We start from the raw sequence: 27,832 nt of genomic DNA, 5'->3' as shown, positions 1-27,832 counted from the left end.
CCACCCCTCAGCTCACGCAGGGGCAATGTTCAGAGCTGAACTCAAGCTAATCCTGCAGCAACAACACCCCCCAGAGCCCCCGCGTGGCAGCGGGTGCATTGGGACTAATAATGATATGTATCAGCGCCGACAAGTTGGGCACCGTCATCCTCCTTCAGAAAATAAACAGATAAATGTCACTCACTGTCCAAGTGCTATCAGCACAGACGCTGTTGTCAATAAATCAGAAGTATCTAGGAACAGCTTGAACAACTTTTATTTTTTTTTTTTTTTTTAAAGTGCTTAAAACGTAAATAACAAGCTCTCTTTATAAACATCAGTTGCGAACTATTAAAACATGAAACACACAGAACCCACCTCCCGCGTACACGAAGTACAAGGGAATCAACAACTCCGAAACCCCCCAACGCTTAGCTCTCTGCTTTTGGGGTGGGCTTCCACCCCACGTTTATAACACAGAACGCAGCTGTTCCTTCACAGACAAGGCATATGGCTGGGTCTACGTCACACTTCGGTATCCACATCCCTTCAGGTTTTGTTCCAGTTTAAGGGTACACCTCAGCTGCTCTTCTCTCCCATCGTTTTGGGACAGAAGGGGCAGCAAAGACAAAAAATAAACCACTTGGCCCGAGTTCTTTAACAGCAAGAAACCCAGTTGTGGGCTGACAACAAAAGCAGAGCAGATGAGAGCAACAGCGCCCTGCAGAAAACCCGTGACACAGCCTGAGTGTGGAAAGAGAAGGACAGATCAGGATGCAAAAGGCAAAAGGCAGAATTATTGCTGTGGCTGTGCTTCAAACGGAACCACCAAAAGCTGCTGCTGCTGGCCCAGGCAGCCTCTTTCACATCTGCTCGTTCTGCACAGAGCAGCGCAGCTCTGGCTGTTACCCTGCCCAGCGAGCAGTGCTGCTCGCCTCCCTTCAGAAGATTATCACTGAACACGGATTTGGAACGTGAGCAACTTGACAACATTTCCCCCCAGTTGTTATTCTCATCTCCCCATCTACGAGAAAGCATCTAGGTCCTCCAGTTCCACGTTCTGGCTTCGGCATTGTTAGCGGTGTAGTGCTTGCTTTTACGCAGAGAATAAAAACTGGGGGGGAGGGGGGGGGGAGGAGGGGGAGGGGAACATTCTCAGAATAGTGAGGTGGAGAAACAAAGAAAAGACAAAAGCACCTTGAAGATGCCTCCTCCGAAACAAGAGCATCGTTTGTAGGTACCTCTGGACTTCCAAACGCTCTGACAGACATGAGACATCGCGGCAGCCTCGGCTGTCCCCACCACTTGCTTCTCTCTGCAGCCCCGTGGGTGGCAGAAGGAAGCACGTATTGCTGAAGGGGCCCTGACGCGGCCCTCTGGAGCTCTGAGATCAACTTGAATATATAAAGTGCAAAACGTTCAAGCTTTGGGAGAAGAGGCAGAGCTGCCTAAGGCAGAGAGGGGCGTACGGAGGCGGTCAGATGCAACGGAGGAGGAGAGACAGGGAGGAGGTGTAGTGAGCTCCTTAAAAACACGGGCACTTGTGGGTGGGGGGCACCTACAATGCCTGCCACTGATGGGAGAAACCCAAGGAAGCAGCTGATTGTCAGGCAGCAGCGAGCCAGGACGGCCACTGCGGGATTTCAGCCCTGTGCCCTTCCCAATGCATTTGAGCTGAGCTGCCCTCACTCAGCAACCCAGCCCTTCTCTCTACCCTCTTTCCTGCATCACGCAGCTCTCCTGATGCTGCACTGCCTTCCAGCTGTCCACAGCTCCTCCCTGCCTGGCGTCACCTATGGGGGAAGGCTTTTTACAGGAGGCAGGCACCCAGAAAGGGAAGCCAGTTCCCAGGCCATGGGATCTTTTCATTATATAGGCAAAGAGAAGTTCATTACTTAGAGAGGGAAACACCTTCCCTCAGGCCCTCACGTCTTACACCAGAAATTGAAGTCCTTGCATCTGAGACACGTGGAGGGAAGAGGAACATAAAGATGCAGGTAGAGAAGTGCAAAAGCCCAGTTAGCTCCCTATTAGGGACAAGCACAGGTAGGAACTAACGGCTCACGGCTGCTATCTTCCAGGGTAACAAACCCTCCTGTTAACATGACAGTCTGCAAGCTAGACGTGACCAAATATAGTCACTGGCAGAGATGCCAAACCTCCTTTTAAGCTGATACCTCTTCCTTCTGTCAGCCTCAGGCTTTGAGTGTGACCCAATACCGCCTTTATCCAGCTGCATTTTGTCTTCTAATATCTGCCACACCTTCCCTCAGTATCACCTCCTGTATCTGCAGCTGCCATATCACGGAGCTGTCCACGCAGCACTCCTGTCAAGGACCAAAACAAACCGCCCATAGGGATAGGAAGGCTCTGCTGACTGCTTTAAAATATAGACTCACCTAGTTCAAATCAGCAGGCAAGCAGAACAGAAAGCTGGCCAAGCTGTGCTACAGTCAGCTGAGAACTGGACTTCAGAGCCTTTTCTCACAGGGAACTGCCATTGTTCTATTGCAAAAGGCACAATTTTTCAGTCGTGGCATATGCTGAAGTAAGGAAGGAGAAAAGAATATAAAGGTTAAAAAAATCCAGTAACTTTTGGAGATCTGCAGTGGGGAGAAGATGCCCTACGTGCTGAGACAGCTCATGTCCCACACCAGCTGACCCTCCGCCTGCATGGACACCTTCTAGCCAAAATACTGACACAAGAAGAGGTTGATATGCCCTTCCCCAGCACCTCCAAACCAAAAGCTGCACTGTGCTGCGACGCACACCAGCCCCACGCTCACATCATCTACTACACCAAGCAACCCAGAGGCCTTCACACAGTCACTCCAAGTTAGCAAGAAGCATTCAACTCCCGAGAGAGCTGGCCTAGCTTATCTAGGGGTGGGCCCAAGCTGCCAGAGAGCTGACGTTGGCGTGGAGGTGTGAGATAATTCTAGCTGTTCTGGCACTAATACTGGCTCGAAAGTGATCCGCGTCGATTGCTGGATTGCTAGCTTTCACAAAATGTGGTTTGCACATGGTTGGTGGATGTCTGACCTAACGGGACATCATGCATAGAGGTGGCTGGGCAGCCAGACATCGTTCTCTGCACACTAGCTTCGGTCCGTATGGCGTTTTCCTGTTGCACTGAGAATGAAAAAAACAAAGTCAATGGTAGGGGGCAGCCAGTGGAAAGCAAATCCTGCAGACGCAGAGAAGGGGGGAGTGTAATACTGATCAGAAAATCCAGCTGTGGTTTCTGCATACAGGAGTCCCCCAGGCACACTGGTGCCAGCCCGCCTGGTGCTGGGTTGGGTGGTGTGCAAGATCTCCTGCAGCGCTGACGCTGCACAAACCATCGCTGGCCCCTCTCTGCAAGTTCAGGTTTGGGCTGGGTCTCTAAGGCAGCATCACAACCCTGTATGCACGCAGAGAAGGAACCAGCACAGCTCACAATCAGGCAGTGACGTTGGCTTGAGTCTTTGCAGCCTCCGATTGCAGCGCTGTGGCTTTGTGTACTGCCTCTTACTCCACCAGTACTGACACGAAGAGGAGCCGGCTGTTCAGACAGAGCCTTCCTTTGTGGGTACAACGTATGGGGCAGGAAGAGAAGGAGGCATCCAGCAGCAGCCCCTTCCCCTAGCTGCCCCGCCGAGCAGACTTAGTGGACAATAACGTGCTGGTAGACTCTTACTGAGTTTAGGCATCCCCAATTCTGCCAACCAATTTAACACTGCCCATCAGCCAGAGCACACCAAATCAGAGAAGAGCCTGTGGAAGAGTGTATGCAGAAGAGCAGCAGCAGCAGGATGAAGACAAGGGCGAGGTGGCTGGTTTCCAGCTCTCAGATGTTCGTGGACCACTTAAAGCATTGGTAGGATGAGTGCCTGAGAAGATGCCACTTGGTTACAACAGGAACCTCAGGAGGCACCTGCCTGCTGAGGAGGGCTCTGCTCCTCCCCACAGGGTGGATGACAGCCCACCACCCTATAGTTCCCTGGAGCCAGAGCTGGGATAAGCTTAGGTTGGGAAGGAGCAGATAACCATTCCTGCTAAACTCTGCGAACTGAAGCCACTGGAGAAGCCCTCTTTAAGAGGAGGGAGGGGAGTGCAGGGATGTTTGCAGCGTGTTTACTGGAAGTGCTTTAGGCAGGTGATGCTGGTCTCTGCCCAGAGGTTACTTGGTCTTGGCTTCCCCCAGCGGGATCTGGAGGAGTGTGGGAGACTGCTCCATGATGCGCACCAGCAGCTGGTCAATGTAATTCTCCAGCTCCTGGATGTGCTCCTCCTTCTTACTCAGCTCCTTCTCTCTCTGCAGCAGGAGCTGGATGAGTTCATCGTGGGTCAAGTGATAATACTTGGCTGATTGGTCCAACGCGGTGGGATCCTGCGGCAGAAACCAAGGGGAACATTCAGCAAGTCAAATGAAAAGCACTGCTCCCTTTACTCCTGGTAGCATTTGCAAGGTGCAGCAACATACCAGATACCAAAGTATTCAGTGTTTACTACATCTGTCGCCTCCAAATCTGACCTGATAACCCTGGGACGTCCTGCATTACAAAGCAGCTTTCCCACATGCCACTTGGTTGCACAAAAACATGGGAGAGGGAAAAACCACCCAAACATCCAGCCACTGCGGCCTGGATGCATTCCATGGAGCTAGAGGTGACCACAGAGCCCTCCCCCCAAAGACCATTTCATCAAACCTCAACAGTTGAAAGCTAAAGGCACAGAGACAACAGAACCCACTGGCCTGCCATTATGAGCCCTGCCATTAGCTGCTCCTCCTCTCTGGGCATTCTCCTTCCCCAGTCCTCCAGCAGCTAGCCTGGATGATGTGGGGAGAATGGCATTAAGAGCTAAAAGATCCCTCAGGAGCTCCCAGAAGATGCAAGCCCTGGGGGAATCTGATCACCCCTATGGCAAGATCCCGTCCTACATCCTCCAACACCATTTTTCTCCACCTCCAACCTCACGAGCAGGTGGGAAGCCAGCTCTCACCCCAGCACTCAGCTCCTACCTTTACCTTCTTTGGGTCTGTTTTCTCCGGGTACGACGAGGGGGCCACAGGCTGAACGCTGCCCGTGGTGACCGTCTTCAGCTTCTCCAGGCCGTTGCTCAGCGCTGTGCTCAGGCTGGATTTGGGCTGCTGCTTCTTCTCACCAGAGACCTCCTGCACCGCAGCACTGATGGGTTTCACCGGGTGAGGACTGAGGAGGACAAGGTTGGATAGTTAATGCCCTGCCAAGCTTTGGAGCAATTGGCTCCAAAGTTCACGTAGTTAAATTGTCTGTGTTCGTGTTGCTCAAAGCCTGCTTTCTCCAAGGAGAGAAAAGCCAGCACTTCTTAGTGCTCCCTGGCACTGCTACCAGCCAGAGATGGGACCTGCACAGATAAGGCACCTCAGCCAAGCACGTGTCCTGGGGTCTCAAAAGCCCCATGCACGCACTGTGCTGCTCAGGCCACACTAAGAGCACTGCAGGTTGAAACTCCTGGCTGCCAGGTGTTGTTACAGCCAGGGGAAATTTAACTCAGGTCTAAGGGAACCAGGGGCTACTACAGCCACTGCCCAGATGGGCATGTATTTGGTCATCCATTTTCATTTGTTTTTGTGTCACTCTTCGCCCAGAAGACTGAATGAAGTGTGTTTGCTTTTCAGCATGATGGAAAGAGAAGTGACCTGATGCTACCCTTCCTGCAACGGACAGGCAGACCTGCACGCTGTACTTGGACAGAAAGAACTTAAAATGCACCCAGGACCTCCATGAAGCCTCACAGCACTCATCAGGTACAGCAGGCACCCTGCAAAGGCTTCTCACGCAAAACCACTGCAGGGGAAAGGGATATTGTGCTCACAGGAGCTCAGCTCTCAAGAAAAAAGGCAAGCACAAGCCTCTATTCACACACAAGGACCTCAGGAGTCAGTGGACGGAAGAACACTCATAGTCAATGCAGGAGCTGCCGGCCAGGCTGACAGACCTCTCTCAAGCCCAGCTTGTGCTGTAACCATGGGACTGCACTGTATTTCAGTTTCTAAAGCAGAGCAGGCGTCTCTCAACCCCGCTCCGAGCTGACAGGTGAGGCTGGACCAAGGTAGCAGCATCACGTGGATGGCCCAAGTCCCCAAGGCTGGCGTCCTTGTGCCTTGCTAGCAGAGACAGATGAGGATGTGTAACCTCCCCACCATGCTGACAGGGGGAAGTTCTCTTCATATCTAAAGCACTCTTCAACCACGACGATGCCTCTCCTGCCTCCTTTCTCAGAGAAGGCAGCAGTAGCACCGACCAGCTCTAACACCCCTTGTAGGAGGCATCCAGGTGCATGGACAAAGCCCAGGGCTCCCACGCAGCTTGAAACGATGCAGAGAGATCCCACAAACCTGAGCTGAGCCCCCTGACAGCCACCACCGTGCCTCAACCACTCCCCAGCCTGGCTTAACTTCCAGCAGGATCTGCAACCACCACAATGCCTCAGGCAAAATCATTATCTTATTGCTTCTCTTCTCTTCCCGTTGGCAGAAGCCGCGGGCTGCAGGCGGCGTGGGCAGGGCTCCTGTTGAGCAGGGCCAGGCACCAGAGCACTTCCAGGAGCACTGGGGTAGCATCACTGCTCACGGCCACGTCTGAAGTCTGGATGGATGCGCCGAGACATCGGACCTCCTTCCATCCACCAGCTGATGGATGCCAGCTTGAAAGCAGAGTTAATCGCTCACACCAATGCCGATGAGATGAAACATCTCCAGACGGAGGAGGCACAGCCCTGGCACTTCTCCTTCCACCCATCTCCTGAGCAAGCCTTGCTGCGTTGCGGCACCATTTCCAGCGACGCTCCCAAGGTCACCGTAGAGTGCAGTAAAAACCTGGGGGGAATTTCCCTGCAGCAGCTTAGGAATTAAGCTCTTTTATCTTCCTATTGAAATGCTTCTCACACAGAGCAAGGCAACAAAGGGCAAATGCAGGGCGCAAGCGGCACACAGCACCTGGGGGCCAGCCCTGCCTGCAGAAAGAGCTTACAGAAAGCAAGGGGACGACTGAGCTGGGAGCAGCAGCTCCTCTCCCGAATCAATTTCTGGATGTGGCAAACCACCTTCTGAGCACCAAGTGCTCCACGAGAACTACATTCAGATCGCAAAGACCGGCACGTGAGTCCACCCAAAACCTCGTTTTGAGACAAAGTCAATTCTGCTGCCCTCTCGCTCCGCACGGTGGTGATACAGCCTCAGTACCAGCAATGCTCCCAACCCTGCCACGTAAACCCACCACAGTTCATCCCACACCAGCTCCTCCTTTACCTGATGGAGGAGGACAACACTCCTGTCCCAGCTAAGCCTTTAAGCCTGCTCTAGGTTTGGAGCCTTCCCTTTTTCCTTCCGCTTCTTTTGTAACAAATCTTTCTCAACATGATACTGACTGTTCTAGTAGATCCAGCTAGGAAAGTGCCACCATGGGGACCAGGAAAATGGCCCTTCCCTGCCTCTCTGCACCCATGACAATTAGTGGCATCTCCCCAGCAGGCTCAGGTTGGACATTAGGAAAAATGTCTTCTCCAAAAGAGCACTCAGGCACTGGCACAGGCTGCCCAGGGAGCGGGGGGAGGTCACCATACCAGGAGGACTTTCCAGAACCACGGGGATGTGGCATTGAGGGACATGGTCAGTGGGCATGGTGGGATGGGCTGGGCTTGGACTTGGGGATCTTAGAGGTCTTTCCCAACCTTAAGGATCCTATTTCACGATTCAGCACCTTCCACAGATACCACAGTAACTCTTCAAAGGTTCTTGAATCCTAGCAGCAAGTATCCACAGCATTGACTTTTTCACAGGTAGAGGAACCAGAGACATCCCAGGACTTCTCAGACATGTAACACGACAAAGGCCAGCACTGAGATGATGACCAGCTCTTAGACCCAAGCCCACTTCCTTCCCACAAACCAGCCAGGCCTTGGGTGGAGGCACAGCCCAAAGGTGGGCATGGTGGTGATGGGCTGACAGTTGGACTTGGTCATCCTAGAGGTCTTTTCCAACCTTGAATGATTCTATGACTCTACTGACAGACAGTCCTGGGATTACACTTTGCTCATTGCCTAATTTCACCCTTTGGGATAGCAGGACACTTCTCTTTCCATGAAACATTAACAAAGATCAGGCTATCTGCAGATTTTGACCAAGGTTATCCGTCAGAGAATGAATAACCCAGTTAAGGAGGATTTAAAAACCCGAGTCAATAAAGGAAAATAAACTTAAAAAAAAAAAAAATCATGTAACAGTCCCCTCTTCTGATGGTCTTTACTCCCAGTGTCATTCTGCTCACCAAACCCACACTCCATCTCTGTGCAGAAGAACTGGAGCTCAGCTAAGCTTTGTCACAGAGGTAAAGCTGATCTGATTGCTGCTAGCAGAACCAGGTCCCCACGTAAATCACAAGTTTCCAACACAGGGAACTTGACCCTTGACATTCTGGGCAGATGGAGCCCAAGGCAACCTCCTCCTCCCAGGAGCGAACCGGATGAATCAGAGGACACAGAGCCAACACACTCCATGCCCTAAACACTGCGTCTTTCTCAGCTTCACTGCATTCCTACAGCACAAGACGGACCTGGGAGGAGGAAAAAACCTTTCTTTCCTCTGACACACTGCCACAGTGGGTCCTTCCAATACCCTGGAGGCTGAGTCCCAGGGGCACCTTGGCAGAAGGGAACGGAGAATGGCATTCTGCCCCCGCCCCGGTGAAACTGCTGGTTTTTATTTTTTGTTTTTGGCTACGGAGAGAAGAAAGTTTTTAGTAACTGATGGTTGTTGGAAAAAAAAAAAAAAAGAAAGAAAGAAAGAAAGAAAGAAACCAAAGCTGAATTAATGAGAGGGGAGGGGGAGTAGCTGTGCACATGCCATGAGGGGACTCACGAGAGCATTAACAGCTGGAAGCTCTCCTGGCAGCCATGGAAGAGGCACCTATTTTGCAAGCACAGGGAAGATGATGCAGCCAAAATTAGCACTGGATGCAATTTTGTTGCGGCTGGATTTTCCCTGGGGCAGATCTTGGACGTGTCAAACCTTTTGCCCTCGTTTAGAGCAAAGAGGGGAGACACCAGCGACTGTTCCCCACCGTGATCCAAGAGAGCCAAGGCTTCCAGCTGCCCAGGCAGGACTCTCAGGGAGCACAGTTGCCATTCAGCATGGGAAGGTGAGGAGAGGACCTTTGGCACAGGGCAGAGCATCCTCCTCGGAGCCAGCACGGCCGGAGCCGAGGTCCCTGATCAGAGCAGAAGGGAGACAGGGTTAAACCTCTACCGAATACACACCCTTCACACCTTCCCCGGAGCGCTCACCTGGTCGTCTGCTGGAAAAAGGGCTTCTCAGCTGGCTGTGTCTCCCTGGGCAAAACCACGAGCGCTGAAGCTTGTGTGTCACCGGACTGCGGCAAAGGGCAGGGCTGGGCTGCGGCGCGGCTGGTCGCGGCAGGGGAGGGGAAATCAAACTGCTCGGGGTTAGTCGCAGCCACGGGGAAAGGGGTGGAGAAGGCCAAGGGCTGGCTGTCATGCAGGGAAGGATTGCCTAGCGGGTCCCTGGGGGGGTTAGTGGGCTGGAAGCCTTGCTGAAGGGCTTCCCCGTGGAGCTGGGGGGAGCTGAAGCCCTGAGCGAACCTTTCGGGCAGCACAGCCTGGATGGGAAGGGTGTCTGCCGGCTTTTCCACAAAGGGGTTCGTGGGGGCAACAGGGCTGACCGCCAGAGCAAAGGGATTGCCCGGGCTCGCAGCATCCTGCTCGTTCCTCTCCTCCGTTCTATCTGGCTTCCAGAATTCGGCCTTCTTGAAGTCTATCCCCGCGGGCGGCCGGCCCTGCTCTGCCTGACGGGGACAGCCCTCTGCCGGCCCCTCACCTCGGCCCCGGGCCTGCTCCGGCGCTAACCTGTGCGGGCGGCCCAACGCCTCCTGCTCCTCCAACGCCGTCCAGAAGGTCTCGGGTAGGCCCGAGTCCGGCGCTGACACACCGAGCTCCTCGGGGCACGGCCCCTGCTCTGGGGCTATCGACGGCTCCGCGCCGAGACTGAGCTGTGACGGAGGAGACAAAGCCGGCTGGCTCCAGCTCCCGGCAGCACCCGACGGGGTGAGCTCATCCACGGAGAACTTGGAGGGGCAAGTCTCAAAGTGCTCGGCCGCATCCGTCCCGTTCATCTCCGGTGGCTCTTCCCCCAGAGAGGTGTCCCCTCCGGCCTCCACGTCGGCAGTTTCCTCATGCACAGCCGTGCTAGGTGCAGGGACGGCCGTGTCACCGCTCGGATGGCTCCGTGGCTGCTCCAGGCCCTCCTCGCCTTCCTGCTGCTCCTCACCACCTCGCTGCCTCGCCGTCGTGTCCTCAGCGTTGTCCTCATCGTCCCCTCCGCCGCACGTGGCCGCGAACCACCGCGGAGGTTTGGGAGGCGGCACGGCCTCCTCCTTCCCTCGCACACCCGTCCACGGAGCGAGGACGGCGTCGGAGCCCGTCTTCACGCGGCCCTCGCCGGCCTCCAGCCGCATGCTGGCCTGCAGCCGGTACACCGAGCTCCTGATGTCGAACATCTCCCCGCCATCATCCTGCAGCTCCTTCCCCATGCCGGAGGCCGCGGGGAAGCGCCCCGCTGCCATGTCCTGCAGCACCCGCGGGGACACGGCGGCCACGTTGCTGCCCGGTAGTGTTTCTACTGCGTTTTCGGAGCTGAAGGTGCCACGGGGCAGGACGTGAGAAGCGCTTTTCGTTTCAAAGGGGCCCTCGCTGTGGAAGGATCGCTGCCCGAACGCGCTCCCCTGGCCAATGCTCTGGGTGCTCTCGGAGGGATCGGGCTCGGTTTCGGTGGCGATGGTCATCCAGCCGTTCTCCCCTACACTAGAGGTTTCCTCCTCATTACTGTCCCGTTCCTCCCCGCCACAACTATCAGCGCTCAGCAGGGTGGATGCTTCCTTTTCCCCTGGATTTCCCGACGACAACGCGGCGGCCCAAACCATGGGCGTGCTGCTCTTCCTCCTCCTCGCCGCCGACCCCGCGGACACGGGGCTCAGCACATCCTCGATCACAGTCGCTTCCTGGGTTGTGCTCACCAGGTTCGCCCCAACATCCAAACCGGAGAAATTCGTCCAAGACAGCAGCACTGGGGGCATTTCGCTGCTGATTTGAGGCTCGGCCTTTTTTTCAAAGCCCTTCGTCCCATCCTCGGGAGCCGGCTCGGCCGACCGTTCCGTGGGGCTGGCAGCATCGGGATCGTCGATGAAAGCCACGTCCTCCGCCGCCACCGAAGCAAAGAAGTCCTCCTTCTTTGGGTCCGGTCTGAGCCTGCTGGTGGCAAAGGCATCGAAGGTCTCGTCCCACTCCGAGAGGGGAGCAGGAGAGGTGGCGGGTTCCTCATCCGGAGGAGGAGGTTCTCCGTGGGACGGAGGAGTGGTTTCGGGCACGGGGACGCCAACGCTTTTGGCTGGAGATTCTCCCTCCGGATCTTTAAGTCTTAGGGAGGCAGAGGGACTGCAATCCTCAGAGGAACACAAGCTCCCAGCGACCTCTGTTGAAGCATGCGGCCCAGACGGGAAACTAGAGAAAAAGCGAGTAGGTGAAGGAGAATTTAGTACCTGGTCAGCGAGGAGGTCCTCAAAGAAAGGATTGCTCTGCAGGGAGTTGAGGAATGGGTTGGTAGGGGACAAGCATCCGGGCTGACTGTCTCCAGTAGCGGGAGAGAGGTTAGGGCTCAGCATGCGAGCGAGATGAGCTACAGCAGCAGCAGGGAACCGGGCAGGGGAGCGGGGAGGAAAATGAGAAGGAGCATCTGAGCTGGTTTCTACCTGAGGAGACACTTCCAGGCTGTGGAGGGAAGACAAAACAGTCCTCCTGGTTAATGCTGTGACAGTGCAGTAAGCATACACCACACACACCACAAACGCTTCGGTTCAAAGCAATGCAATGATCCAGTACATACTCGTCTCTCTTGTTAGGCAGAGCAATGATTATGGAGTCAATGCATGGAAAGGGCATGCACTACAAAAAGGAAAGGGCAGCCCTTCTCCAAATTTCCCCCTTTCTGCCTTAGCAAGCCCTAAGCCTCAGGAGTCAGAGAGGTTTCTCCACCTCCTGCAGCCCAAAGACTTGCGTGCAGGGACAGTCATAGAACTGAACCAAGGGGCAGCTGGGGTAAGAGCACCCAAGAGTCAGCCTTCCCCAGCCCACCCCAGTGTCACACCACGTGCTGGGCTCCTCGTCAGCTCAGCAGCAGCCACCCAAACCCCTCGTGTGACCCAGGAAGGGAGGGATTCGGCACGTCCCCAGTCTGGATGTCAGTCTCCTCCTGCAGATGTCTCCCCACCTCACCCCAGGTCAGGCTGCCGGTCCTTCGCTGCCTTTCCAAGAGGGACTGCATTTACCTGTCCTTCCTTTGGGACCTCCTCTGCCAGTGCAAGTTGCCAGGCCAGGGCTGGCCATCTTACCATGGAATATCCCACGTTGGAAGGGACCCACCACGACCACCGAGCCCAACCCCTGGCTCCACACAGCACCACCCAAACCCTATGGCTGAGAGCGGTGTCCCAGTGCTCCCTGAGCTCCAGCCGTGCCCACTGCCCTCGGGGGCAGACCCTTTCCCTAACACCCAGCTCCAGCAGCAGCGTTCCCTCCCCCTGAACCCCCTCCCCATGACTTACCCCTACCAGCATGGGGACACCCAGACAGCTTTGCAACATGCTTCGCTTCATGGTGGGGCTTCAGAGAGCCCCCACTTTAGTTTGGAGAAATGCAGACACCGATACGCCCAGTGCTGGCTGATCAAAGCTGAACCCAGAATGAATCAAGCAATTGCTTTGCCAACACACATAGGGCAAGGGCAGCCCAAAGACCCAAGCTGGAAGGGATCACAGGCAGCACCAGAAGATCACGGCCAATGGCAAAGCTGCTTGGACTATTTTTGCTCGCTACTACGGATGGTTTTGTCACAAAATAAGATTTTTTTTAAAGTATTTTAAAGCACAAAAATGCCACCTTGAGGCAAACATTAGCAGTCATCATCATCCGCCTACAGCTGTGTCAGTTTTGTGCTCAAGAGAGCATCTGAAGGGCGTTTGCCTGTTGGTATACAACAAACCAACTCCAGCCTGCACCCAGTGCCAGATGCCACGTTGCAGAACTAATGCCAGCCTCCCCCAGACGTTCCCTCACTGCTCTTTGCCATTTGCCAGCCTGAAAACCTCATGGCCAAGCACCGTGCCATCCCCCTCCCATCCTTCCTATGATACAGCGATTTTGGCAGCTGTTGCCCCAGCCTAGGAGTTTAAGCTGCGTAGACCCTAAGCCACAAACAGGAGACCTCGAGGTGACGCTGGGCAGCACACGCTCCTGACCTACCCCTGTTTGCTCCTTGCTGGGGCTCACATTAATGGTTTAGTCCAGATTAAGAACCCTTATCCATCATCCTGCTTAAGCAGCGTTCAGAAAGAGCAACCCAAGGCTGATCCAGGCAGCTCTCCTGGCTTCCAGCATTAAGTGGCTACCGAGCATTAATCAGTGTCAGGCTCCTCATGAGTGCTCGCCGCTAACAACCTTACCACCTGCCAGAAGTCTGGCTGGAGAAATTCCCACCCCAGCCCACCAGATCCCCACCTGCAGAGGTGGAGAAGCAGCTCCACAGTCTACAAGCCCCCACTGGTGCGTGGGGACGTCCCTTTTGGCAGCCCCCAGCTGTCCCCTGGCCTGCACACAGATGCCAGCACCCAGCGAAGCAGGCTGCGCTGTGCCTGGGGGCTGAGCACCCATTTCTGGCTGGAGGAAGCCACTGTCACCACCCAACCTTTGTCCTCGGGGCGAGCATCCCCACCTGGGTAGCACCCCTGCTCTCCTCCCCCTGCCAACCCACCCTCCCTGAAATCCCCCTGCTTCATCCCACGGGGGATGCTGGAAGCGCTCAGTGAAGGGGCTGAGGATGCTGTGCTCCTCTAGAGGGAAACCTCTGCTCGGATGGGAGATCTCTGCTGCAACCAAACGCTGACTCACCCTCCTCCTCCCAGAGCCCCGCACAGCGGCTCCGCCAGCCAAAATAAATAGCGGGTACCTTCCTGCCCTCATTTGTTTTGCTGGCAGCACTTCACAGGCGCGTTTCAGCCTCTCAGCAGAACAATGACAAGGAGAAAAAACAGAAAGAAAATATTACTGAGCAACTGCCTGATGGAAAGTCGACTGGAAGCGGGCTGTTCAATGCGGGGGGGATCGAATCTGTAACACAGAGAGGTGAAGAGCTGGAGCTCCGATGGAAAAGCCCCCCCTGGGTCCGAGGAGAGGTGGATGGGCCAGGATTTCCATGGATAATTTGGGAATCCTACACATGGTCCTGCCTGGGAGAAGGGGGAAAAGCAGGGGAGCGGAGTGCCAGGGGCCTCAGGGCCTGGGGGTCCGGCAGCAATCGGGAACTTCCACCAGCACGGCAGGATTTGTGCAGAAAGGGGCTGGGAAGAGATCGGCGTGGAACACAGGACACGTTTGTACGAGGTGGGAGCCTGGAGGGACCTGGAGGTGATGTGCAAACGCAGCTTTTCAACAGGAAAAGCACAGGTGGGGTTCTGTTATCCGGGCAGGAACCACGTTGTGTTCCCTCTGCCCTCACCTCCCTCGTGCACACAGCTGTCCCCTGTCCTGAACAAAACTGGGACAGGTCCTTCTCTATAGGGATCTGCCTCCCAAACCATAGAAATAACAATCACTACAAGAAGCAGAGATAGGATGTGGGTAGCAGATGCAACCAGCAGGCACAGGTGATGTAAGAACCATTCTTCACCCTTGCAAGGGCAAACCCCAAGGCTCCCGAGATGGATTTTAGCCTTCAGCCTCGCTGCTGGCCATGGAAGGACCAGTGACAACCACAGCGGGCAACAGCTTTACGTTTTCCTCCCCTGAAAGCAGTGACAGAAGGAGAAGGCTTTAACCTGGGAAGGGCCTTCACCTGCCAGCAGCCTCTTTTTGCCTCCTGCCAAGCACGAGATGCAGCCCCTTTTTACCATCCCAATTCCCGCTGCAGGAAGCGGGACCTGCAGAGCTCCGATAACATTGTAGGAAAGCCTGAAAGTATCCAAAGCGATTGTTTTCACCCCCAGGCCTTGCCTCCAACCGAGCCTGCTGAGCTTCTTCCTTGCATACAACCCTTGAGCACGCCACCTGAAGCACAACAAACCCCCACGAGCCTTTTGTTCAGGTCTCCGGGAGCGGGCAGCATCCGCCTCCCGCTCCCGCCGCGACTTCAGAGCTGCTCTGCTCTACAAAGCAAAGGTTAATCCATCCTCAGACCCAGAAGTTCCGTGGGTAAATGAGGAGCTGCCTCGCTTCTCCTCCAGGTGACAAGCAGGTCAGCGCTGCCGGCTTTTCAGCTGCACGCTTGTGGGGGAATATGCATTTGATGACTGCAATGCAGATTTCAGCCATCAGGGTGTAATAAACCTCCCAAGAGCTTGGAGTCGAATGGGTCTGAGAGGTCCCCCAGCGTAAGGAAGGAGAATGAAGTCAAAGGAGCAGGAGTTCTTAATGATTAGAATCAGTAATGGTGGTGTAATTGCTGCTTTGAAAAAGGTCGAGATCCACAGGATCACGAAATCACAGGATTCCGTAGAATTGAATGACCAAGATCCAGGAAAGCAGAACTAAAGGGCGCCCACCTCCCAAGCTTGGGCCAAGAGCTGAATGAATGGCTCCTGCAGCCCTGCCCTAAAGTGCTCATCCACTGCTACCCCAAATCCCACGGCGCTGGGGCTTAATGCTCCTGATTACAGCCTTCTCCTAATGTCCCATTTCAGTCTCCCTCGCCCCGCTTTAAGCTCATTACTCCCCATCTTAAAACTGCCAAGTGCAATTAAAGCCCATTCAGATGCTTACGAAGATCCCAGAAGGATCCCCTGGGAATCTCTTCCTTCCAGACTGTGTTGTTTCAAAGGGAAACCCATCCTGAGGATCAGAACTCACAGCTGGTGCGTGGCTCATCCAGGCTTCTCCTTACAAGGCAGAAGAACTGTATGGAGGAGGAGCACCCGGGTCCCAGCACAGCCCACAGAAAGGGGCATGCGTGTGTGCCATGACCAGGAAGGTGTGCAGGGGGAATCATCACACGGAGCAAAAGAACAATCCGAGATTGACAAATGGGAGAAGAGAGGGTTGGGGTGGGAGAGGGAGAGGAGAGAGAGGGGCTGGAATTATTGCACCAGAATTATTAATACCTCGGCACACCCTAAGCCGGACAGCGATGCAGAGGGGGGTGGATGTCAATTAAAAAAGCGATTTCGTGTCACTATGTCCCATACCCTACACCGAATGCTACGGAGGCTTTTTCAGCTCACTGAAGGAGAATCGTGTTCCCACTGCACACCAAGGCACACTGAGCTGCACCTCTGCCCAGGGATACACCTCCCCTCCACCAGCCACGGCCAGGGAGGATGAGCAGAGCGGGTTTGGGAGGATCCAGGAAGAAGCACCCCCTCCCTTTTACAAGAGCAGGGTCGAGGAGGCATTTCCCCTGCTCCCATCTCATCTGGGCAGTGCTGTGCAGAGGCCGGGCAGCTGGATAACAGCTGGGCGCCCGCAGCCCTGTTTCACTGACCTGGGTTTCTGGGGAGAGTCCTTGGGCTCCTTGGAACCAAACCAGCCTCCGGCCTTGCTCCTGTCGTCTCCCGCTGCCGCAGGGCCCTGCGAGGCTCCAGTTTTCTCCCCCTGCCCCCTGCTCCCCGCATCACTCTTGTGGAAGAGCCCGCCCTTCGTTTTCTTTTCTTCCTTCCTTGTTTCCTCGGGTTGCTTCTCCTTCGCCACCTCCCCGGAGAAGACCAGGGGCGTCGCCACCTGGGTCGGCTTGTTCTCCAGGCGGCTGTTTTCTTCCATCCTGGCTCTGCCCAGGTGGTTGCTGAGGGTCACGGCTTTGGTGGACACCCTGAGCTCTTCCTGCAGGACCAAGCTGGGAGGAGAGGGGATGAACCTCAGCTCGTCCCTTTGCTGCGTCCTCTCCGAGCCGCCGGCCCCCCAGGGCACCTCGTGGGGGTCGGCGTGGATCGGGGTGAAGCCAAAACCCTCCTCCGGCCTTTTGGGGACGGGCAGCGGCGCGGAGCCCTGCGGGGTGGGCACGGGGCTCCTCGGGGTGGGCTCGTCACCGTACACGTGGCTCCCGTTGATGCAGAGGGAGGAGCGGGACACGGGATCGGTCTTTGGCTTCAGGCCGGGGATTGCTTTGGGCTCCAGGACCGGGCTGACCTGGGAGACGTCGTCGCTGAACGCTCTCTTGTGGGTCAGCTTCGGAGAAGGCAAGAAGTCCTTCACTGCAGGGAGAAAGCACAAAGCTGGGTGAGGCCACCCGCGTAACGGGCACGGGAAGCTCAATCTACTTCAAAACACCGCGAAATTACACCAGTTTCCCCCTCCCAGGCTCTACTCAACTATAATTAAATTAAGAGGAAGACAAAGCGCAGGTCATAAAGCACGTGGCTCTGCGAGCTGTACATCTCCCCGAGTACATCACCTCCCCTCGCAGGATCCAGGGAGGAGTCTCTGTAAGTCACAACCCATTGTCGGAGAGGGTCTGAGGGCTGTAATTAACGCAGGGAACTAGCCCAAAGAATCCCAGAGTCACACACGGGCCCTGGGGATGCTCTGCGTGGTGCAGTAGGGAAGGCCCATGCCCGCTCCTCCCCCTTCTCGCTCCTGCTGAAGGTTCAGCAGATCCCAGTGCTCGGCACCCGGGGACCCCCCACCCCACCTGGGAATTGGCAGCCTCCAGCCAATTAAACCACGGAACGATCTATTTTGTTCTCAAGGGAAGGCAGGAATTAATTCCCGACAAGAGCCTTTTTTGTTCGCAAATCATCGCTCCGCCGGCGCCAAGAGCTGGGATTGCTTTAATCGCCGGCCACGGCCCTCATTAGGCAGAAGGAGCACAGCGAGCTGCTCTTTGCCACCTGCTTTTGTGGGGCAGAGGAGAAACGGCCCCAGTGCCACCCCTACACCCCATGGCAGCCATCGGGCTCACGGGAACGCACGCAGCATCGCTGCAAAGCAGCCAAGCGGGGCTGCCCGCACGCAGGCTTGGCGTTCAAAGCAAAACCTTGGATGTTTGCCCCCTGGTTCTTGGCAGGCAGGCCAATCTCACCGGTTTCACGTAGGACACCGCTTCTTCGGGAAGAGATTAGTGAAGAGATTTGCAGGAGAGCCCCCACAACCCCGAGAAAGGTAAAAACAGGTGGCATTAACACCACGCTCCTCTTACCGGAGCGCTCCGTGGACAGACTGCTGTGTCTGCTGGGGGATCTGGTCAGCTCGGCGACGCCGCTGGCCATGCCCAGGCTGGCCGAGGAGATGGTGCTGTCGGATCCCAGCGAGGTGTTGGACTGAGTTAGGGACGACTTGCGCAGCTTGTTCTTCAAGAAGAAGCCTTTCACTTTGGACTTCTTGCCGCCGCCGTCGTAGTCGTCCTCCACGTCCAGCCCAGCCACGCTGCTGGGGATGATGGCGGAGGCCGACTCCAGGTCGTACTTCTTCTTGCCCTTCATCTTGTCCTTCAGCTTGCCGAAGGGCGACCGCGGCTTGTCCTTCATGGACAGGTCGAACATGCTGGCCGTCAGGTTGTTGCGGGTGAACTGGATGCTCACCTGGATCTCGCCGCGTTCCTTCTCCTTCTTGCCGGGCTTGGAGTGCAGCTTGTGCCACCTGAAGGCAGAGAAAAGGCGAGCACGGGGCTCTCCGTCAGTGCTTTGCGATGGGTTTTGCAATATTTAAGAGTTAGCGACTCAGAACCCATCCTCTCGCCTCGGAGTCTGCACTGTCACGGCACAGGAGCTCAATGGTTGGATATCAGGAAATATTTTATTTCAGGGCGAATACTGGGAACAATTTATTCTCAGAAAGAGCGGTGAGGCGTTGGAACAGGCTGCCCAGGGAGGGGGAGGACAGACCATCCCTGGAGGTGTGGGTAAGTGGCACTCAGGGACGTGGCTGGTGGGCACGGACTGACAGCCGGACTTGATGAACTTAGAGGTCTTTTCCAACCCTAATGACTCTGTGACATTCATTAACACAACTCGATTCCACGGGTCAGCGATGGCAGAGGATGACAGAACCACGCAATGGTTGGGTTGGAAGGGACCCCGAAGCCCCCCAGCCCCATCCCTGCCATGGGCTGGGTGCCCCCAATGAATCAGGCTGCCCAGGGCCCCATCCCTGGCCTTGGGCACCTCCAGGGATGGGATATCCACGACTCAAGGAACACCCCACGCACCAGCAGGGCACGGAGCTGTGCTACGGGACGGCGGAGGTCTCTTGCTTCCTGCAAGCCAAAACAAAAGGTGCAAACGAAAGCAAGAGACACCCGGAGGCGACTGCTTCTGCATTCCACTTCCCTAATGGCCCAGGTTCAGATGGGGCAGCGCGACGCCGGGCCAGAAGGGAAGCACTTCTTCTCCAAACAACAGCCTCACACCACAGCCCCTTCCCCTTCCCCTCCCAGGGCAGGATGAGTTCTCTGGAGCCTCAGATAATAGCCCCGTCAATTATCAGCAGGCAGCAGAATGACGCCCAGATCTGCTTGGTCCGAGACAAGATTTCCTCCCAAAACCAAAGAGCAGAGCAGGGTGAGACAGCTCCAACGGCCCCGGTGCCCAGCCTGGGGGATCTGCAGCAGCAGCAGCAGGAGGAGGAGGAAGGCATTTTTAGAGTCGCATTAATCATTTCCTACCGATTTCTCAACAGCTAACAATCCCCGCCGTGTTTTCGGTCGTTAAAAAGAGTTTGCTTAGAAGAGCAAAGTCACCAGGAAAGGGAAAAAAAAAAATAAAAATACCAGGAGGAAAATGTGAAGCGTTGGAGACGGGTGTGACCCTGCTGAAATCATCGGGGCGAGGAGGAAATCCAAACCACGTCCTCAATTCCCCATTCAGGAGCCACCGAGGAGCAGGAGGAGAGGCCATGACTTTGCTGGGCATGGGCTTTAATCCCCAGTGAACCTCCTCCTACAGCCCATTCTGTCGTCCCCCCCCCAATAAGATGGGGAGAAATACTCAGTACCCAAGTGTCAGGCTTGAAAATCATAGAATGGTTCAGGTTGGAAGGGACCTCAAAGATGACCTGGCTCCAGGAACGCAGGAAGATAAGGAAAAAGCAGATTTGTGGCTGACTCTTGGAATGGGAGCAAAGCTCATGAGCGGGTCTTGTGTCTTACATCATCACCCCATGGGGAAAATAGAGAAGGAGAATCTGGGATGGGTTAACACAGGGAAAGGCGTCTGAGGATGATGAGATGTAAAACCCCGTCCGCAGCTCACACGGATGCGCTTGCAGCATCCCCCACCTACTACACCGCATTCATTACAATTAATTTGGCTGCTCGGTAATGATGCCTTCAGATGAACAAGCCCCAAACCTGCTCTGCTTCTAAAAGCATCCATTCCAGAACAACCTCTGCCCAGGCTGGCACCGCATGAAGGAGCTGCTTGGGGCTCCCGGCACCCAACCAGGTCGGGACTGCACCCCAAAAAGGGAGACGTGCTATTTTTAGGCAGGGCTCGAGGTTCACGGCTCAAGATGAGTGTTTGGGTGGATGACGTCTCTCCATGTTTCGTGGCTGCTTTCTTTAAACCAATTCCAGTGGAGGTACAAAAGCACTGAGAGCAGGATCGGGACAGGCTTAAAGAAGAACACAAGCTCCTGATGCGCTTGCTTGCTCTTATCCCCACCCCAAGAGGGATTTCATAGAATCAGTAAGGTTGGAAAAGACCTTTAAGATTTGGAGAGGGGAGAAGGAGCTGTGGGTGCTGTGGGTGCCCCGTCCCTGGAGGGGCTCAAGGCCAGGCTGGATGGGGCTTTGGGCACCTGGTCCATGGGAGGTGTCCCTGCCCATGGTTGGAACTGGATGGGCTTTAAGGTCCCCAACCCAACCCATGCTGTGACTCTACAATGAGGAGCTGGGATGGTTCAAAGGGAAGCTCAGCGCTCTCTACAATCCCCTGGAAGGAGGTGATGGCCTCAAGTTGCACCAGGGGAGGCTCAGGTTGGGTATTAGGAAACATTTACTCCCCAAAAGAGCAGCCAGGCATTGGCACAGGCTGCCCAGGGGGTGGGGGCAGGGGTCACTGTCCCTGTAGGTGCTCCAGAACCATGGGGATGTGGCACTGAGGGACATGGTCAGTGGGCACGGTGGGATGGGTTGGGGATCGTAGAGGTCTTCCCCAACCTTAATGATTCTATGTGAAATTAAAAAGGATATTCCACTGGCTTTGGGGACGTGCAGCCCCTGCAGCACGCATGGGAGGAGGCAGCAGCCTGCCCAGCACAGGGCCGAGGGAGGAAACCACAAACACAGCTCCATGCAGATGCCCCACAAAGGGGAAGCAATTGGGGCCCTGCCCAACTCTCAGGAAGCCAAACCCCAAACGGCCATCAGCACCGCCTGGGTGCCCATGGGGGTCCCCGCCTCCCATCCAGCGCCGCTAAGACCCCTTCCCCGTGCAACGGCTCCACTCCCCTCCCACCCAACTCCACCGAGGGGCAAGGAGAGCTGTCACAAGGCAGCAGGAGCCCACTGCTATTTTCTGCTGCTGCTGAGATCGACGGGAGCGGAGCTGTAGCTCGAGGCCCCGCCAGGGCACGTGTTTCCCCCATCTGCCCGCAGCGTCCCCGAGCAGAAAGCGCTGAGCAAAGGGGAAAAAAAAAAGCCCTGGGGTGGACAATGGGAGTGAAGGATGCGATGGGATGAGCGGTGGGACATGGAGCCGAGCCTTAATGGAAAGGCAATGCTGATTGTGGAGAGGAGATCCCATAGGGCCCCACATCTCCTGCCCCTTCCACGTCCCCATCCTGCTCTGGGGGCTCCCTCAGCACCAAACCACGCGCAGAGCCAAAGCGCCCATCCCATCGCCATCCCCTTGGGTACCTCCAGCAACACCTTCCCAGTTTCTCTCCCGGACTGGTCCCAGTGCTTCGCCAGCAGCAGGTTGCACAGAGCTTCCCGGGGTGCCAGAGCCACTCGGTAAAGCACACCTTTAGGGATGCACCCTGGGTTTGGCATGGAACGGAGCAGGAGCGCTCCTGCCCGAGCTGCAGCGCGGAGCAAGGGACGGCCAAAGCCTCCCCGCCTCTCATTTACTGCTGAATCACCCTGCAACAAAGTCAGCCCTGCTAACGAGAGGAGGTCTTTAATTAGTGACAACTTCTGCAGAGGGCCCAGGTGTGGGAGACGAAACCCAGGGAAACCCCAAACGTCTGCAGAGAAAAACACCACTGGGGCGCCAAGGGGAACCGTGCAGGCGTGGAGGAAGCTCTGTATCAAGAAGAGAAGCAAAGGGTGGAAAGCAGCCCGGCCCCGGGGAGCTCTGGGCTCGCCGTCCGACCTCGTGTTTTGATGCAGCTTCCCCCTCCCCCCCGGTGCCGGGAAGCTTTTCTGCTGCGTCGGTTCCTTTGCTGTTGGTTTTGGACGGGGCTGCTCCGCGCGGCGATCCCCTGCGAGCTGCTCGAAGCGCGGCTGGAAAACGAACACGGGCTGAATCCCCGCGGGTGGGGAAGGAAGGGAAGTCGGGAGGGTGAATTCACCCCGACAAATGGCTCTCTCTCAGCGGCGCCCCAAAGCAGCCCCTCCAGCCCTGGGTCGGCGGGCAGAGGCTGCACGGTGGCACGGAGGGGACAAAGCCGGGAGCAGGGCAGGCAGCAGGGCTGGAGAAGAGCTATGGACAGCGCTGGCATGAGGACAACCACAGGCAACCTCGCTGCAAATCAGCTTAAAGAGAAGGGATGGGAGGTTTTCTCCTCTCTCCCATCAGAATCACAGAATCATTGGGTTTGGAGAAGACCTCTAAGATCACCCAGCCCAACCGCCAACCCCTCGCCACCGTGCTCCCTAACCACATCCCCCAGGGCCACATCGACCTTAGGAAGAAGAGAAGGGAGACTCAAGGAGCCGTAAAATGGAGCGTGAAACATTTATGAATGAAGAGGAGAGAAGAACAGCAGGAGACAGCAGAGCCCTGCTTAACTGCTTATGCTCCAGAGCTCCCACGGTTTGCAAACCCGAGCAGTAAATGAGCCAAAAAGCCATCGTAGCCACGATCACCCTATGCCCTGACCTGTTCTGCCGGCCTCAAATGCATAAAGAAAAGGAGAAGATGAGGCCCAGCTTGGTGGGATTGCAAAGCAGGAGTGACGGCACAGAGCTGCTCGGCAGGTTTCCCTGGTGCACCTGCTGAGCGGGAGGTGGAAATGGGCGCAGAGATGGGCAGGAGGAGCACGATTTTGCCCTAAATCCTCTTCTAGAGGGAAGGGCTGGCAGGGAGAACCATGCAGCTAGAGGCACACCAGGCTTGGGAACAGCCCAGCTTGGAAGAAACGCCAACCCCGCGTCCCCGCTGCAAAGCCCTGATAGAGAAAGCCAACTCTCATGGCTGCTTGCACGTATCTGTAGGCTCTGACGAGACGTGGGGTGCAACAAGAGGCACCAGCAAGGGTTTGAAAGCTGCTTTCACTCAGCAGACACTTGCACGGAAAGGATCTGACTCCTCTTGCCAAGGAAACCCCATGCAATGGTGGTATATAAACCACAGCCCGTGCCGGCGGAGCACCCGGTGATGGTGACAAAGAAGGTGTGCGGTGTTTTCGGGGCCATCTGAGGGTTTTTCCTGCAGCTCTAAAGGGAAAGCCACTGCTGGCGGCAGGGAGAGCTCTGCAGATGAGTGCAAAGCGGAGGAAGGAGCCTGAGTCTGCAGCTGTTTGGTCGTCAGGTGATGGAGGGCCATAGGGAAGGCCAGCAAGAGTCCAAGGCCAACATGCCAGACTTGGCCCAGGTTGGGGGTTCAAATTGCACAAATATCTTCAGAAAAAAAAAATACAACCTGAGCTTGGAGAGAGCTCTATCCCCAGCGCCTGCAGCTCAAACACTGCTGCATGGTCAACAGGGCTGGGCATGGAGAAGGAGGTGGGCAAAAGACAGAGCCAGCCCACAGCAGAACAGGGCAGCGGAGCCCCTAACTTTGCACAGGGAGGTGGTGGGGTCACCATCTGTAGAGGTGTTCCAGAGCAGCGGGGATGTGGCACTGAGGGACATGGTCAGTGGGCATGGTGCCATGGGTTGAGGTTGGACTTGGGGATCTTAGAGGTCTTCACCAACCTTAATGGTTCCCTGATCCTAAATCCAATCTGGATGAGAAGGGGCAGCGGGGGAGCACCCCAACCCGAGCAGTGGGGCAGGAGCCTTCTGCTCCCATCACCCCATGGCATTTCAACACGGCGCAGCGCTTCCTGCCTTGGCCAATAGGCCGTGCACCGAGATGCAGCAACCTCTCTGAGCACCAAAACAAGGATTTCATCACAGCCTGCCACATCCGAGGAGATCCTATAACTCTCAGCCACCCCCACGACCCTGCTTTCACATTCCTCACCTCCCAGACCAGCTTCAAAGCCAGGACCAACAGCTGGGGAAGGATGGGCAGACAGCGATGGAGCCTCGGTGCAGATCTGGGGACTGTCCCTTGACCCCAAGGCAGGGGTTGCCATATGGTCCCCATCTACCGGGCAGCACGCAGGACCATGGACAGAGGTGATGGCCCCCCTGTCAATCTCCTCCATCACCCCAAAGCCGGCCCAAATTCAGGGCAAGGTCCAACCTCCATTGGCTCAGGGCTTTGACAGAAGACGATGGTGCCCAGAGGAAAAGGTACAAGTAATAAAACCCAACTGCATCCCCCCGGGAGAGCATCACAACCTGTGGGCCCCCACCAGCCAAAAACCCAACACCACGGGAAGCTCAACAGGGTTCAAGCCAGGCCTTAAAAATAAAAGCACTGCAATTCACGGCTGCTGCCGCATTGCCAACCCTACGCTTTCGAGCTTGGGATAAGCCCAAGCATCCCCAAAAAAGAGCCACGAGAGCCCTCTTGGGCGAAACCAAGAGCTGATTCTTCCCCTCCCAGCCAAACACGGGGACATTGAGCGGATTGACGCCACCGGACGCGCCCGGCCTCGCTCCAAGACCAGGGGCCAAGTTGGACGGCACATTTTCCACCGGGCTGAAAACACGGAGAAAAAGCACTGCTGGTAAAGTTTCCACCCAACAAAAAATCGGCAGTGAAACGAGAGCAAGGTCACCACGCTGACAACCAAGGCCTGCTTTGTTGCTTTTTCTATTTTTGTGTTATTTTTTTTTTTTTTTCTTCCTCCTCTTTTCCTGGCTGCGTTCAGCCCAGCAGCAGCTCCATGCCTCGGAGCCAGGGATGCGGACGGGGCCCTAAAAGCAAAGGGGTGCACGACAGATCCCCCCCTACCTTTTAGCACCCAACCCAGCAGCATCGCAGCCCCAAAGCCGCAGCATTCCCAAGGAGCCCATTTTGGGGGGACATCTGCCCAAATGCCAACTGTGCCAATGTGGGGTGCGGCCTGGGAGCTCCTCGCACCCCAAAACCCCACAGCCCCTCTCCCTGCCAAGCCTGGCTGCGGGGAGCCACAGCGCTGCTCTGCGTCAGGGCAGAACCGAAGAACTGGAGCTCATTTTCCAGCCGGGGTTAACAGAAATCAAAGCAAAACCAACGCCGGGGGGGAACACCCAGGCAGCAGCCCCAGGGGCTGTCCCCTCACTTCCCATTTCGGGGCTGGGAGGAGCGGGTTGCAGATGGGAAAAAGGCACGAGTGAGCTGTTTCCATGCGAGCTGTGGTGTTGGGAGAGGGGCAGGAGGACGAGGGAGGCTCTGGGCAGCCGCCAGCTGAATTCCTCCGGTCTGGGGCGCAGCGGCGTGGAGCAAGAAAACGTCTTCCCCAAGGGAATGCCATCCGCATTCCTGCACTCTGCTGAGCGCTAGAAAACGCCAGCGTGGGTTTTAAACGCTTCCAGGGAAAGGAGGAGGAAGAGCAAATCCCCGTCCTTGCAGAGGGGTTTGCGTCGGGAGCAGCACCGCGAGTGACAATGTGGGTCATGGCACCCAGCCACCAAGAGGACAACCCACCCCCCTCTATGGGGGGAAAAGAGGGTCCCCGAGATGCCCTGTTCTCTCTGACACTCTCATTGGGGCACACAGGGACCCCACGATGCCCTGTGCCCTGTGATATAATGCTGGGACCACGCATGGACCCCGTGACACCCTATCTCCCTCAAACCTCTTCCTGGAGCCCAAATGGACCCAGTGACACCCGAACTCTTGCAACTTCCTTCCTGGGGGCATGAAGAGACAAGACCTCACACGGACTCGATGACACCCTACTCCCTGTGACACCCTTATGAGGGCCCACACGGACCCCACAACACCACACCCCATCTCCTTTCTGGGGCACACAGGGCCCCCATGACACCCTATTCCCTCTGACACTCTCACGAGGGCCCACATGGACCCCACAACACCACACCCCATCTCGTTTTTGGGGCACACAAGGACCCCACGATGCCATATTCCCTGTGACACCCTCCTGGGACCACACAGGGACCCCGTGACACCCCACCTCCCACAGATGCCCTTTATAGGGTCCAGGCGGATCCCATGAGTGCCCACCTCCTGCAATCCCCTCCTCGGGGCACGAAGAGACCCCATGACACCTTGCTCCCTATGACACCCTTATGGGGACCCACGGGCCCTGTGACACCCCGTATCCTTTCTGAGGCACACAAGGACTCCAGAACGTCCCGTTCCCTTCTGGGACAATGAATGGACCCCGTGACACCCCATCTCTTACAGGCACCTTCTTAGGGCACGGAACCCTATAGAACCTTACGGAACCACAGGCAGATCCTCAACACCTCAAGCCCCTTCTTGGGGCCCGCGTGGACCCACCGAGGCCCTAATCCCTACACCACCCTCATGAGAGCCCTACAGACCCCACAACACCCCACCTCCCTTCCGGGCCACACAAGGGCTCCGTGACACCCCATTCCCAGTGACACCTTCACGCGGCCCCACGCAGCACCCCCCCCCCTTCCCCCATATCCCCTCTTGGGGGGCTCACACGGACCCCTCGACAGCCCGAACCCCTCCGGGCCCCTTTGCCGCTACACGCTGGGCCCCCTCCTCCCCGCACTCACCGCTCCTCGGCCGCCCGGCCCTGCAGCCCCGCTGCCCGCAGCGGTACCCGGGCCATGCCCAGGAAGCGATCCATGCCCACCAGGGCGCGGTGCATGACGGTGAGCAGCAGAGCGGCCTCAGCGTCGGGTTCGGGGGTCGGCAGCTCGAAGGAGCACTCCTCCCTCCACTCCGGGCAGCCGCCGCTCTTTTCGGCCACCGAGGTGCAGTACTTCTCGCGGCCCAGCTGGATGATGGTGTACGCGTCGCTGCTGCCCGCTTTGCCCCCGCCGCCGCCCTTACAGCGCAGCCCGCGGGCCCGCACCACCGTCACCTGCACGTGGGTGGGCAGCCAGGCCGGGGAGCCCTCGGCGGGCAGCGCGGCGGCGCGGAGGAGCGCCATAGCGGGGCAAAGAAGGCGGCCGGGCCGGGTCGGACCGGACCGAGCCTCAACCCGCACCCCTCCGCTGCGCTGCCGCAGCCGGGCCGCAAAGCGACCGCCGCCCGTAGCTAGGACACGCCCCCCCCCGTTAGCCAGGCACACAAGCCACGCCCCCTCAGCGCAAAGCCACGCCCACAGAAAGCCACGCCCCTTCCGTCGAAACCACGCCCATACACAAAGCCACGCCCCTTTGCGTCGAAACCACGCCCCCCGAGCCTCGCCCTCGTTCTAAACCGCCCCCCGTTCTAAGCCACGCCTCCATCTGGGTAAACCACGCCCCCTCATCTCCATAGCCACGCTCCCTTTGCTCTGTGCTGGGGGAGGGGCGGGCCGTGCTTGGCGCCGTGCTGCACCGAGCTGTGCGCGCACCCAGATGCGCTGCGCTGGGTTCTGTTGCACTGTGCTGCGCGTGCACCCGTGCTGTGCACGCACCGGGCTGTGCACA

At 56.7% G+C, this 27,832-nt stretch overlaps 1 protein-coding gene across 4 annotated transcripts; it reads right to left on the bottom strand.

Annotated features, from left to right (window-relative positions):
* Positions 235-27,466, bottom strand: RAB11FIP5 (RAB11 family interacting protein 5). 4 transcript variants are annotated; one of them, XM_021395087.1, is made up of 6 exons: positions 26,969-27,466; positions 18,194-18,633; positions 16,544-17,249; positions 9,289-11,517; positions 4,985-5,174; positions 235-4,351 (listed from the first exon to the last, which is right to left on the bottom strand). In XM_021395087.1, exons 1-6 carry the CDS (start codon positions 27,346-27,348, stop codon positions 4,142-4,144), a joined length of 4,155 nt encoding a protein of 1,384 aa, XP_021250762.1. In that variant the 5' UTR covers positions 27,349-27,466; the 3' UTR covers positions 235-4,141. The 4 variants fall into 4 exon arrangements, with proteins under 4 accessions (XP_021250762.1, XP_021250763.1, XP_021250765.1 ...); XM_021395088.1 differs by having other exon boundaries at positions 4,991-5,174; XM_021395090.1 differs by having other exon boundaries at positions 9,868-11,517.

The sequence above is a fragment of the Numida meleagris genome, chromosome 4 (assembly GCF_002078875.1).
Source record: "Numida meleagris isolate 19003 breed g44 Domestic line chromosome 4, NumMel1.0, whole genome shotgun sequence".
Taxonomy (NCBI): Eukaryota; Metazoa; Chordata; class Aves; order Galliformes; family Numididae; genus Numida; species Numida meleagris.
Note: the sequence above shows the minus strand (reverse complement) of the source record. Positions and strands in the feature narration are given on the sequence as shown.